General features: G+C 41.2%; 1 protein-coding gene across 1 annotated transcript in view; it reads right to left on the bottom strand.

Annotated features, from left to right (window-relative positions):
* The window catches only part of kcnh1a (potassium voltage-gated channel, subfamily H (eag-related), member 1a), an 87,495-nt gene that overhangs the window by 53,074 nt on the left and 20,390 nt on the right, over positions 1 to 14,031 (bottom strand). Inside the window, exons 8-9 of the mRNA XM_020493947.2 lie at positions 12,383 to 12,540; positions 11,031 to 11,302 (exon numbers count right to left, since the gene is read on the bottom strand). Coding sequence (XP_020349536.1) covers positions 11,031 to 11,302; positions 12,383 to 12,540 — 430 coding nt within the window. The remainder of the gene's footprint in view (positions 1 to 11,030; positions 11,303 to 12,382; positions 12,541 to 14,031) is intronic.

Below are 14,031 nucleotides of genomic sequence, written 5' to 3' on the forward strand. Positions count from 1 at the left end.
CCAAATACAGGTCTGCCAAGCTTCCCTCGTCATACCCAAGAAGACCTGGGTCTGTAATAGCTGCCAAAGGTGCTTCAACAAAGTTCTGAGTAAAGGGTCTGATTACTTATGTAAATGTCATTTTTCCGTTTTTTATTTTTAATACATTTGCCTTGTCATTATGGGGTATTGTGTGTAGATTGATGAAGAACAAAAACTATTTAATAAATTTTAGAATAAGGCTGTGATGTAACAAAATGTGGAAAAAGTCTAGGGGTCTGAATACTTTACGAATGCACTTTTATCTACCTCAATTACCTCATACCCCTGCACGTCAACACGGTACTGTTACCCCATGTATATAGCCAGGTTATAGTTACTCATTGTGGATTTATTCCTATTATTTTTCTATTTTTCTCTCTGCATTGTTCGAAAAAGCCGTAAACAAGCATTTCACTGTTAGTCTAAGCCGCTAATTGTCTATCCTCTGTTCTCATCCTCCTAGATCTATCTGCTGGTTTCAACACCGTGAACCATCAGATCCACCTTCACCCTCTCAGGCTCAAACCCTACATTCTAACCCTAGCACTCCGTTCTGCCACTTCTGGTCTCTTGGCCCACTCACCCCTACGGGAAGGCAGCTCCCGCTCATCCCAGTCCAAGTTATTCTCTGTCCTGGCACCTCAATGGTGGAGCCAGCTTCCCCCAGAAGCTAGGACAGCAGAGCCCCTGCCAATCTTCCCAAAAACATCTGAAACCCTACCTCTTCAAAGAGTATTTGAAATAATCTCCCCCACCCCCGTCCTTCATGAACTAACACTCACAATTCATTTTTTTGTAGCTTTCTAAAACAAAACTGTTATTGTAAAATGGTGTCCCTACCATTCATTACGAAAATACAAAATTGTCTCATATTGGTGCGATATCCCTTATTGTCATACAAAACTAAGCTTGGAGCTGTTCTTATCGAAAGAGCCCTACAGCAACATGCAAAATCCTTTCTGTCTGTCCGTTTGCTATAAAAGAGTAATTCTGCCAGCAGATTTGAAGCACGGCTGAATGGGACTTCTCTGCATAAATAAAGGTTACATTTTTCCTGCATGCTGTGTGCTGTCTACATTGCGCATGTGACAGAATATTATATCATCAGGTTGTCACTGCTGCGTTTGAAGATGAAGATCAGATACTACAAAGTCCATCTGATTCCAGTACTCCTCTCTACTGTAGACTAGAGCTCTCTCTATCCTCTCTACTGTAGACTAGAGCTCTCTCTATCCTCTCAACTGTAGACTAGAGCTCTCTCTCTCTCTCTATTTATGATGACAGAGGTGCCTGAAAAATGTAATAATGTGGTTGTGGTCAGAAAAAACAGATTATAATCAGGTAAAGACATGTTTTCTGCATGGTCACTAATAGATATATAAAAAGTGTCCTTAATAATTACAATATCAAAATCCCTCTCAATATACAACCTGACCAAAGACATTCGCCTGATATACTGTAACTGCAACCAGTTTTAGACTCTACCCACTGGGTTAGACTCTACAACATCCAGTCAATATCCTCATAAAGCCTGCTTAAGTTGCTCTGGGTAAGACTGTCTGCTAAATGAAAAATGTAAATGCAGAGTAAGACATGTTACTAGGGATGCTTGGACTGGATGCAAGGTAACACCTGGGGCTTGGACTGAATGGAAGATAAACACCTGGGGCTTGGACTGGATGGAATATAAATACCTGGGGCTTGGACTGGATGGAAGGTAACACTTGGAACTTGGACTGAATGGAAGATAAACACCTGGAGCTTGGACTGGATGGAAGATAAACACCTGGAGCTTGGACTGGATGGAAGGTAACACCTGGAGCTTGGACTGGATGGAAGGTAACACCTGGAGCTTGGACTGGATGGAAGGTAACACCTGGAGCTTGGACTGAATGGAAGATAAACACCTGGAGCTTGGACTGAATGGAAGGTAACACCTGGAGCTTGGACTGAATGGAAGATAAACACCTGGGGCTTGGACTGGATGGAATATAAATACCTGGGGCTTGGACTGGATGGAAGGTAACACTTGGAACTTGGACTGAATGGAAGATAAACACCTGGAGCTTGGACTGGATGGAAGATAAACACCTGGAGCTTGGACTGGATGGAAGGTAACACCTGGAGCTTGGACTGGATGGAAGGTAACACCTGGAGCTTGTACTGGATGGAAGGTAACACCTGGAGCTTGGACTGGATGGAAGGTAACACCTGGAGCTTGGACTGGATGGAAGGTAACACCTGGAGCTTGGAATGGATGGAAGGTAACACCTGGAGCTTGGACTGGATGGAAGGTAATACCTGGAGATTGGAATGGATGCAAGGTAACACCTGGAGCTTGGACTGATTGGAAGATAAACACCTGGAGCTTGGACTGGATGGAAGGTAACAACCTGGAGCTTGGACTGGATGCAAGGTAACACCTTGAACATGTATGGCATGGGATCAAAGGCAGTGAGAAGCGAATTAGTACTGCTGGATAAGTGTGTGTGTGTGTGTGTGTGTGTGTGTGTGTGTGTGTGTGTGTGTGTGTGTGTGTGTGTGTGTGTGTGTGTGTGTGTGTGTGTGTGTGTGTGTGTGTGTGTGTGTGTGTGTGTGTGTGTGTGTGGTCAATGCAATGCTGCTGGCTCGTCAACAGCTATGTCATTGTCGCTCTGGGGATATGTATGCATCAGCAAATCAATATTTCATATGATGTGACAATTATGCAAATATTCATACTCAAACTGCAACCAGCCACAAAAAATTTACATACAGTATACGGTGAACATTAGACAGCCTACAGAATATACTGTACCTATACTATGCATTAAACATCCGGTAAAACTTTACTGTTGGTGTCCTTATGAAATAAAGCCTTTATAACAGCTACATAACCCATTATAACAAAGACAGACACCTAGAGTAAAGAGTTACCAAACATCCTTTTCCTAGGCATCCTACAGTCCTAATATTCTGAGGTACAGTATACACTGAGCGCACAAAATATTATGAACACGTGCTCTTTCCATGACATAGACTGACCAGGTGAAAGCTATGATCCCTTATTTATGTCACTTGTTAAATCCACTTCAATCAGTGTCGATGAAGGAGACAAGACCGGTTAAGGGGTGGGGGGGGGGTCCTAGTGTTTGGTATACTCAGTTTATATGTTAGTACCGCATATCCCTCTTTCACCCGAATCTCTCCACCTATCCATCAGATCTTGGTGTAGCACCACAGCTCTATCGGTGACAGTGATTTAAATGGAATACACCAACAGCTGTCTTCCTTTGAAGACAATTAACAGACAGTTGTCACAAACCCAAAAAGGTCCCAGGCCAACCGTTGCCATAGTGACAAGACAGCTGTATAATCCTCTTGTCACTGATGTGATCTTCGGCTGCTGCCAACACCAATCCACCGCAGATGGTAAAAATAGAATTGTGAGAATAATGGAATAGTCAGTCACGGTTTAAACTGGATGGAATCATACAGTAGTCATTCCACTTGTATCTTCTGTTACTTTTCTCAGCTTCTTTCGATTCAGATCAATAGAGTAGAATTCTATTTGTGTAAATCTTGTAGTTATCATGGCCAGATTGCATGCCCAGGGGCCTTGACTCCTGGTATCATATGAACACACATAAGACATAAGACACAAAATTTGTTTTAAAACTGCAAGATTTTCTCTCCTTCCCATGGCAAAATGAGAAGAATTGCAAGAAATTAGCTTATAAAAAAGCTTAACATGTTTTTTTCTTCTCTCCGGCAACAAGAGGGTTGCGAACAGTTTGAACAGTTTGGTGTAACATGGGTTCCGAGGTAGGGATTTGTTATTACGCAAATAAATTATAATATTCATCTGAACCTTTGCCACCTAGGAAATTTGTGTGAGCTGCCATTCTAAATAGTATCAGGGTACCCCTGCAATACACAACCCTAACTCTTGGAGTGTGTATCAATCATTTCAAGTGTACAACCATTGTACCTCTCACTGGCATCGAGTAACTCTGACAGAAGTATCTCTCTTTGTCTTTCACCATGGAAACGGATGCAGGAGGTGCAGCAAGTGCATCTGAACCCGCTGTTCTGTAGGTGCTGTAAAGTAGTGAGCAAAACAGGATCCACATCCCAAATGGCACCCTGTTCCCTATGTGTGCACTACTTTTGACAACGTTCGATAGGGCTCTGTTATATGGTCTGACCAGCTGAGACAGTGAGTGATTGTATGATAGTGCTCAGTTCAATTGATCCTGCAATGCATAAAGTGGATATCATCAGAGGAGGAACATCCTACTCAGTGAATTTCATTAAAATATATATTTATATTTTTTAGATAAAACTATACCAAATAACTGATTAAAACACAGTTTTTCAATTAAGGTCTACAGTAGCCTCAACAGCACCCTCTAGGGTAGCACCATGGTGTAGCCAGAGGACAGCTATTTTCCATCCTCCTCTAGGTATATTGACTTCATTACAAAACCTAGGAGTCTCAAACAGAGAGGAATGCTATTTATGTTAGCTAGCTGGCTAAGGCTATCTAACACTGCAACTCTTCCAAGTCAAGATTTTGGCTATATTAATTTATTGCCACCGGTGTAACTGCTAAACTGCTTGCTGTACACTGTACTGCGTGATTGTACACATGGATTTGATTGTGTGTTTACTAACGCGTTAGTTCTAGTTTGTTGACTATAACGTTAATATGGTGACAATGATATAGGCTGTGTAGGGGTTAATGGTTATGATATGAAGGTTTGGCTTGGAGAGGTTTTTGTGCATGGTCACAGACAGCTGTTGTGTTGTGTACTGAAGTCCACAAGTGAAGGGAAACGGTGAGAGGAGGAGAGCGCATAGATGCGAGAAGGAGATTTATACAATGAATAAAGTGATGTTGCTGTTTGTGGCTGCTATGAAAATGATGTGTGTGCTGGTAATTAGAGGTGTATTCAATCCGCCGATTCTATTGCAAAACGTTTCTTAAATGCACGCAAACTGAACAAAACGGGGAGGGACCTAACTGAATTTGTCCAATAGAAACTCGTGATTTTGTTTCAAAATTAAACATTTTGCAACTGTTTGGACTAATGATTACACCCCTGATCAGCTAGATACAGGCAAGAGTGTGCAAGGCGGTAATGAATTTGTCACTGTCTGTCACCTTGATTACTCCAATTTGTCTCTCGACCTGTGCACCTACGCTACCGTTCAAAAGATTGGGGTCACTTAGAAATGTTATTATTTTTGAAAGAAAAGCAAATGTTTTGTCCATTAAAATAACATAAAATTGATCAGAAATACAGTGTAGACATTGTCAATGTTGTAAATAACTATTGTAGCTGGAAATGGCTGATGTTTTATGGAATATCTACATAGGCGTACAGAGGCCCATTATCAGCAACCATCACTCCTGTGTTCTAATGGCACGTTGTGTTAGCTAATCCAAGTTTGTCATTTGAAAAGGCTAATTGATCATTAGAAAATTGTTTTGCAATTATGTTAGTTAGCACATAATTAGTTAGCACATCTGAAAACTGTTGTTCTGATTAAAGAAGCAATAAAACTGGCCTTCTTTAGACTAGTTGAGAATTTATTTGATTTATTTCACCTTTATTTGACCAGGTAGGCCAGTTGAGAACAAGTTCTCATTTACAATTGCGACCTGGCCAAGATAAAGCAAAGCAGCGTGACAAAAACAACAACACAGAGCTACACATAAACAAACGTACAGTCAATAACAGAATAGAAAATAAAAATAGAAAAATCTATGTCCAGTGTGTGCAAATGTAGAAGAGTGGGGAGGTAAGGCAATAAAAAGGCCATAGAGGCGAAATAATTAAAATGTTGCATTAACACTGGAGTGATAGATGTGCAGATGATGATGTGCAAGTAGAGATACTGGGGTGCAAGAGGGTAAGTAATAATATGGGGATGAGGTAGTTGGGTGTGCTATTTACAGATTGGCTGTGTACAGGTACAGTGATCGTTAAGCTGCTCTGACAGCTGATGCTTAAAGTTAGTGAGGGAGATATAAGTCTCCAGCTTCAGTGATTTTTGCAATTTGTTCCAGTCATTGGCAGCAGAGAATTAGAAGGAAAGGTGGCCAAAGTAAGTGCTGGAGCGAGTGCTGCTGGTGTTGTTGGTGTGGGTGTTGCTGGTGACCAGTGAGCTGAGATAAGGCGGGGCATTACATAGCAAAGACTTATAAAAGACCTGGAGCCAGTGGGTTTGGCGACGGATATGTAGTGAGGGTCAGCCAACGAGAGCATACAGGTCGCAGTGGTGGGTAGTATATGGGGCTTTGGTGACAAAACGGATGGCACTATGATAGACTACATCATAGAGTAGAGTGTTGGAGGCTATTTTCTAAATGACATCGCTGAAGTCAAGGATCAGTAGGATAGTCAGTTTTAAGAGGCTATGTTTGGCAGCATGAGTGAAGGAGGCTTTGTTGCGAAATAGAAAGCCAATTCTAGATTTAATTTAGGATTGGAGATGCTTAATGTGAGTCTGGAAGGAGAGTTTACAGTCTAACTAGACACCTAGGTATTTGTAGTTGTCCACATATTCTAAGTCAGAACCGTCCAGAGTAGTGATGCTAGTCGGGCGAGAGGGTGAGGGCAGCAATCGGTTGAAGAGCATGCACTTAGATTTACTACCATTTAAGAGCAGTTGGAGGCCACAGAAGGAGTGTTGTATGGCGTTGAAGCTCGTCTGGAGGTTTGTTAGCACAGTGTCCAAAGAAAGGCCAAATGTATACAGAATGGTGTCGCCTGCATAGAGATGGATCAGAGAATCACCAGCAGCAAGAGCGAGATCATTTATATATACAGAGAAAAGAGTCGTCCCGAGAATTTAACCCTGTGGCACCCCCATAGAGACTGCCAGAGGTCCGGACAACAGGCCCTCCGATTTGACACACTGAACTCTATCTGAGAAGTAGTTGGTGAACCAGGCGAGGCAGTCATTTGAGAAGCCAAGGCCATTGAGTCTGCCGATAAGAATACGGTGATTGACAGAGTCGAAAGCCTTGGCCAGGTCGATGAAGACGGCTGCACAGTACTGTCTTTAATCGATGGAGTTATGATATCGTTTAGGACCTTGAGCGTGGCTGAGGTGCATCCATGACCAGCTCGGAAACCAGATTGCATAGTGGAGAAGGTACGGTGGGATTCAAAATGGTCGCTGATCTGTTTGTTAAGTTGGCTTTCGAAGATTTTAGAAAGGCAGGGCAGGATTGATATAGGTCTACAAAAGTTTGGGTCTAGAGTGTCTCCCCCTTTGAAGAGGGGGATGACCGCGGCAGCTTTCCAATCTTTGGGGATCTCAGACGATATGAAAGAGAGGTTGAATAGGCTAGTAATAGTGGTTGCAACCATTTTGGCGGATCATTTTAGAAAGAGAGGGCCCAGACAGCTCTTTCAGAACATCAGCTGTCTGGATTTGGGTGAAGGAGAAGCGAGGGAGGCTGGGGCAAGTTGTTGCAGGGGGTGCTGAGATGTTGGCCGGCGTAGGGTTAGACAGGTGGAAAGCATGGCCAGTCGTAGAAAAATGCTTATTGAAATGATCGATTATCGTAGATTTATCGGTGGTGACAGTGTTTCCTATCCTCAGTGCAGTGGGCAGCTGGGAGGAGGTGCTCTTATTCTCCATGGACTTTACAGTGTCCCAAAACCTTTTGGAATTAGTGCTACAGGAAGCAAATTTCTGTTTGAAAAAGCTTTCCTAACTGATTGAGTATATTGGTTCCTGACTTCCCTGAAATGTTGCATATTGCAGGGGCTATTCGATGCTAATACAGAACATCACAGGATGTTTTTGTGCTGGTCAAGGGCAGTCAAGTTTGGGGTGAACCAAAGGCTATATCTGTTCTCAAGAATCTTGAGCATCAGCATTTGTGGGTTCGATTACAGGCTCAAAATGTCCAGAAACAAATACCTTTCTTCTGAAACTCGCCAGTCTATTCTTGTTCTGAGAAAAGGCTATTCCATGCGAGAAGATCTCGTACAACGCTGTGTACTACTCCCTTCACAGAACAGCGCAAACTGTCTCTAACCAGAATAGAAAGAGTGGGAGGCCCCGGTGCACAACTGAGCAAGAGGACATTAGAGTGTCTAGTTTGAGAAACAGACGCCTCACAGGTCCTCAACTGGCAGCTTCATTAAATAGTACTCGCAAAACACCAGTCTCAACATCAACAGTGAAGAGGTGACTCCGAGGCTAAATCTTTTATTTTTATTGGCCAGTCTGAGATATGTTTTTTTCTTTGCAACTCTGCCTAGTAGGCCAGCATCCCCGAGTCACCTCTTCACTGTTGACATTGAGACTGGTGTTTTGTGGGTACTATTTAATGAAGCTGCCAGTTGAGGACTTGTAAGGCGTCTGTTTCTCAAACTAGACACTCTAATGTACTTGTCGTCTTGCTCAGTTGTGCACCAGGGCCTCCCACTACTCTTTCTATTCTGGTTAGGGCCAGTTTGTGCTGTTCTGTGAAGGGAGTAGTACACAGCGTTGTACGAGATCTTCAGTTTCTTGGCAATTTCTCACATGGAATAGCCTTCATTTCTCAGAACAAGAATGGACTGAGTTTCAGAGGAAAGTTATTTATTTCTGGACATTTTGAGCCTATAATCGAACCCACAAATGCTGATGCTCCAGATACTCAACTAGTTTAAAGAAGACCCGTTTTATTGCATCTTTAATCAGAACAACAGTTTTCAGCTGTGCTAACATTATTGCAAAATAATTTAATGATCAATTAGCCTTTAAAATGATAAACTTGGATTAACTAACACAACGTGCCATTGGAACACAGGAGTGATGGTTGCTGATAATGGGCCTATGCCTGTGTAGATATATACAGCAGCCATTTCCAGCCGTTTCCAGATACAATAGTCATTTACATTAACAATGTCTACACTGTATTTCTGATCAATTTGATGTTATTTGAATGGACATTTGCTTTTCTTTCAAAAACAAGGATATTTCTAAGTGACCCCAAACTTTTGAATGGTAGTGTACATTATAAACTTTAATTCGTAGGCTAGGTTGTGGCAACCTCATAATGGGTATAGGGCAAATTTGAGTATCATGTAGTAGCCTACACCTATCGATGTTAGATTGAGCTGGGTGAATGGAATATGAATGACAGTCATTCAACATGCTGTAATAGAAATAAGACCATGCCTTCCCTAATCTTGAAAGACACCAACCGCCACTGACTGCCTAGTATATTTCCCCAGGTTCTCCTGCTGCTGCTACTCCCCCACTGCTACTACCACAACTGAGAGCCAATGAGCCTGATGGTAAAAAAAGAACGTGTCTGCTCTATATTGCATGCTTCTGTCTGCGTGTGTCAGTCTCTGGCTGTCTTTAGAAGTAACCTTACTTGAATAGGATGGAGGAAATTAAATGGATGGATGGAATACAAAAGGATGGATGGGGTACGATCATTCCCTACATCTTTCCATAACCACTTTGACAGATATGATATTCATGATTATCAGAGTTACAGTAACAACAGCCATTTTGTTGAAGAGATTGAGAGATACAGTAAGGATGAGACAGATGAAAGACTACTTGAATCTCATCAACCCTGAATTAACCTTTCAAACAGCTCATGGGTGGCAGACGCATTACTTGCTCTATACAATTTGAAGAGTTTCGTTCCAAAACACTATATCCACCAATGTGTTTTTTCATCCAAAAAGATTGGGGAATGGGTACCTTCATGTTTGTGGACAAATATTGCTATTCTCAGATTTTTTTATTAATAGATTTTAGATTTTTGTGTATTAAAATGGGTTTTATTACAAAAATCCATTGTTTAGCTGGAATGGAATGTTCTTATCCTGTATATTTGAATGTGATATATTGATTTCTCACCTAGCTTTCTGAAGATGAATGAACTAACTGTAAGTCGCTCTAGATAAGATCATCTGTTAAATGACTAAAATGTCAAATGCAAATATTTTACATACAGATTTCATATTACTGTACTGATTCTTTAAAAATATATATTTTTAAATATTGATGTCACAAATGTATCATTTGTACAGTTCTTTATTAAAAATGTAGTTATTTGTCACATTTCACTGTATAAAATCTATAGTACTATTCTCTGAGAGTGAGGTGGATACATAGCGTTTTGCAACAAAACATGATTATTTTTCTCTCTGAAAAGAAACCATCAAGTGATAGATTTCAAACAAATACATGTATATCGTTCAAGAAGCCCATGCCATGATTAGATGGTGAAAAAACACACCAATCTCTTTCAAAAGTTGTAAAAAAATATATATGTATTTACCAAAATGTCTGAAAATGTATATATAGCACTTTGGAATGAAACTCTTCAAATGCTCATGCCTTTGTCATGTAAATATAATGATGTGAAATTGTGTTAGAGCATGGTTTTGAGGACGATAGAGTGTTTGATGTGCTCCCTGTTTCCTGTCTGGATAGAGTGCAGGGTCATCGATGCAGACAGTTTAAGGGGCTATGAGCTGATGGGTTGCTCTAATCAATTCATATTACCAAAGCAGTGCTACTCCAGTGTTTCGCTTATCTATAACCAATTAATTCAATTCTAACAACAACATTCCATCATGAGACATGAGAGGGGCTCATTAATTAATTAATTCATAATGCTACCACATGGGGAAAATGCCAATAAGGCCACAGAGGGCACTTAAATCAGTGTTTCCTAAACCTCTCCTCGAGTACCCCACAGCCAGTCCACATATTTTATCAAATAACATTTTATTTGTCACATGCGCTGAATGCAACAGGTGTAGACCTCACTGTGAAATGCTTACTTACAAGCCCTTAAACAACAATACAGTTCAATGTATTCCAGAACTATCACAGCTGTTTCAAATGGCCACCTAAACCCCTCATTACCCAAATCAACTGTGCTAGTTCTGGAATGCATCAAATGTGTACTGGCTGGGGTTACTCCAGGAGAGGATTGGGAAACACCACCTTAGATCAAGACAGAAAAACATGTAGTCCCATATACTTACATCCAATCATCATCATGGCGACAGCGAAGATCTTCTCTCCGTCGGTGGTGGGGGCGATGTTTCCGAACCCTATACTGGTCAGAGAGGTCATGGTGAAGTATAGAGATGTGATGTAGACCGAGTCTTTGTTGGGGCCGCCCTCCCACTTCCCTGTCCCGCTGGCGTTGAAGCGGTATGGCGAGCCCACTGTCTCCCCCAGCATGTACAGCCAGCTGTCTGTCCGCAGGATGCCTGTCTCCTCGTCTATCACCTCATAGTCACCGATGCTGTACCTGTTATAGTTAGTCAAGATTAAAAGATATTCAGCAACTCTTGGTAGGACAATGGAGGTCTGCTACAAAATTGCATCCTTTTTATTGTTAAAGCCCAGTTAGACAAGAACCAAAACCAGGTAGGTGCTGTACCTGTTAGGTTGAGATGAGAAAGAGTTCATGTTCAGGTTTAGGGGAAAGGGAAAGGACAGCGTTAGGGTTGCCTCTACCACACAGGTTAGAGGTTTGTTCACTTTGCTTAAGGGAGTAAGACGAAAGTTACAAAACAATGCGGGTGAGAAACAGAAACATACTTCTCCTTCATTACACTGTCAACACTACAGAGCATGACAGTTTTTAAAGGCAGTGTTTCTCAATCCGTTACTGAGTAACTCCCCAGTCATTTCACTTAGCATTTTTGTTCTAATCCACCAATAGCAACTTGTAAACTAATCCACAACTAATCTTGTTGATGAATTAAATCAGGTGTAGTATAAAAAAGCATGCCACAGTTGGGGATCAGAAAGGAACGGATTGAGAAACTCTGAAGGAATATGCAATTAACAAATACAGTAGCCAGATTGTTTTGGCCATTGTGATAATTTATATGAATAATAGGATAACAGTTTATTTGCATGTTACCAACATAATGACTTCATATCACATTATTAACTCCTATAACAGGTTTTGCCAACTCTCTCCTCGGGGACCAACAGACGGTTCACATCTTTGTTGTCTAATCGTCAAGCTCTTGACAAGTTAAATCAGGTGTGCCAGTTCCCGGATAAGAGAATTAGGTACTGTCATAACCCATTAAAGGTAGACTCAGCGTTATGACGAAGATGCACAAAGTTAACAGCATAGTTAGTCAATTTCCGCAACAACTAAGAGTGTTGAAGCACAAGGCTAAACTTCTCTGCTATTTTGGTCCCGTACCTACCACGTTGTAACAGCGTGAAGTGAACCCCTGCACATACGCAGATACTTTGTGTGACTGTGTGAGAGCTGTGCTATCGCAATAGCTGCGGTGCTGCTCGTGTCAACGTCATTTCACTGAGTCTACCTTTAATATACAGTAAATCAGTCTTAACAGAACAGTACCAGATGCAGGCCAACCAGTGGGCAGCCAGGCCGAAGACACACACCAACAGGACGAGGACGGCGGCTCCATACTCAATGTAGTGGTCCAGTTTACGGGCTACTCTGCCCAAGCGCAGCAACCGGACAACCTTCAGAGAACTGAACAGACTGCTGATCCCCTGAGAGAGAGAAAGATCAGGCAAAGGTTGACATAATGTTTATGTTCGATGAAAACTGAAGGGTGGACCTGTAGCTTAGGAGACATTACTCAAAGTATGAACAAACCTAGAACTGCATTCTCGTGAGACTGAAATATCTCAACATGTTGACAAAATGTATGTGTCTGTATGCATGTACTATTCTCTCAACCAGGATAGTCCACTCTATAACATTTGCCACTGTTTCCCAGGGAGTCCTTGGATACTGAATGTGTGTGCTGGCATCAAGAAGTCTTTCCTAGACGTTAATAATATTCATGGGATGTTATGACTATAAAATGAGGGTGTACTCAAGCAGCTGTGATACAAGCCATAGACTTGCACCCAGTCGATATAACCTCACACTGAACTTGTAGCATTAATTTACTGTAAGACAACTAGCTAGGGTCTTTATTCATGAATTCAATCAAAACACCATTGCCAAGTTCCAGGGGTAAATCTGAAGGAAAGAAAGACTTCCTTTGGAGTCATATACTCAACACAAAAAAATATGATCTAACACATTAGAGATGTGACAGAAATCAACATGTATTCCATTCAACTCACCATCTGTGATTTCTATCTGAATCATGAACAGAGTACAGAAAAAAACATGCATTTGTAAAAACAGGGTGATACATCACACAACATGTATTTATATGAAAGACCATATTGTTTATGTCAATTTATGTAAATCCATTTGAGTGGAGTGTGTGTGTGTGTGTTTAAGTTTGAACTTATCCTGGATGACACAGCACATACGGTCAACTATGTGTCTGTGTTTATCAATTGCAAATGTGAAAATAATGTTTTATCATATCATTATAATCATATTTTGACCCAAACCAACTCAATCAAAGTGGGTTTGATAACGAAAAGCCTACTTGAGTGACAGCTCGACGGTTCCAGTTCTTCACGTTCCACAAATAAACACAGACAGAGGAGGGGGAGGGACCATGCAAACAGAACAAAACAGGGGGATGAGGAAGAAAATAAAGACGTGAGCATGATCAAACAGAAGAAAAGTAGACATATAAGAAGATAAAACCATGATGACTTCAAACATTCATACAAATTAATAGGTAAATCATATTCGTGTAAAAAAGGATAATGTGATGAAAAAACAGTTCAGAGACACCAAACCAAATCTCCTCACAGACTTTTTTTGAATGACTACTGGGGTTTATTAGGCATGGTGGAATGTTCAGAGCGTTGCAGTGGGCCACACTGGATTTACTGTATCCGTTAGACCATTGTTTGCGGCAAACATGTTGCTTAGTAACAATTTCAGTTGAAAGATTTGAATGAATATTCCAAAATGTTACAGTGAAGCTGCAAATACATACCTCCTTTTTGTAATTATTACTGTGGCTCTTTAGCTCTTTAGCTCTTTAGCTACCTCAGACTGTTAGCTAGCGTTAGCAAATGTTCACAGCTGACATAAAACAAAGGAAATGTGTTAGCTAACGTTTG

The sequence above is a fragment of the Oncorhynchus kisutch genome, linkage group LG11 (genome assembly GCF_002021735.2).
Source record: "Oncorhynchus kisutch isolate 150728-3 linkage group LG11, Okis_V2, whole genome shotgun sequence".
Taxonomy (NCBI): domain Eukaryota; kingdom Metazoa; phylum Chordata; class Actinopteri; order Salmoniformes; family Salmonidae; genus Oncorhynchus; species Oncorhynchus kisutch.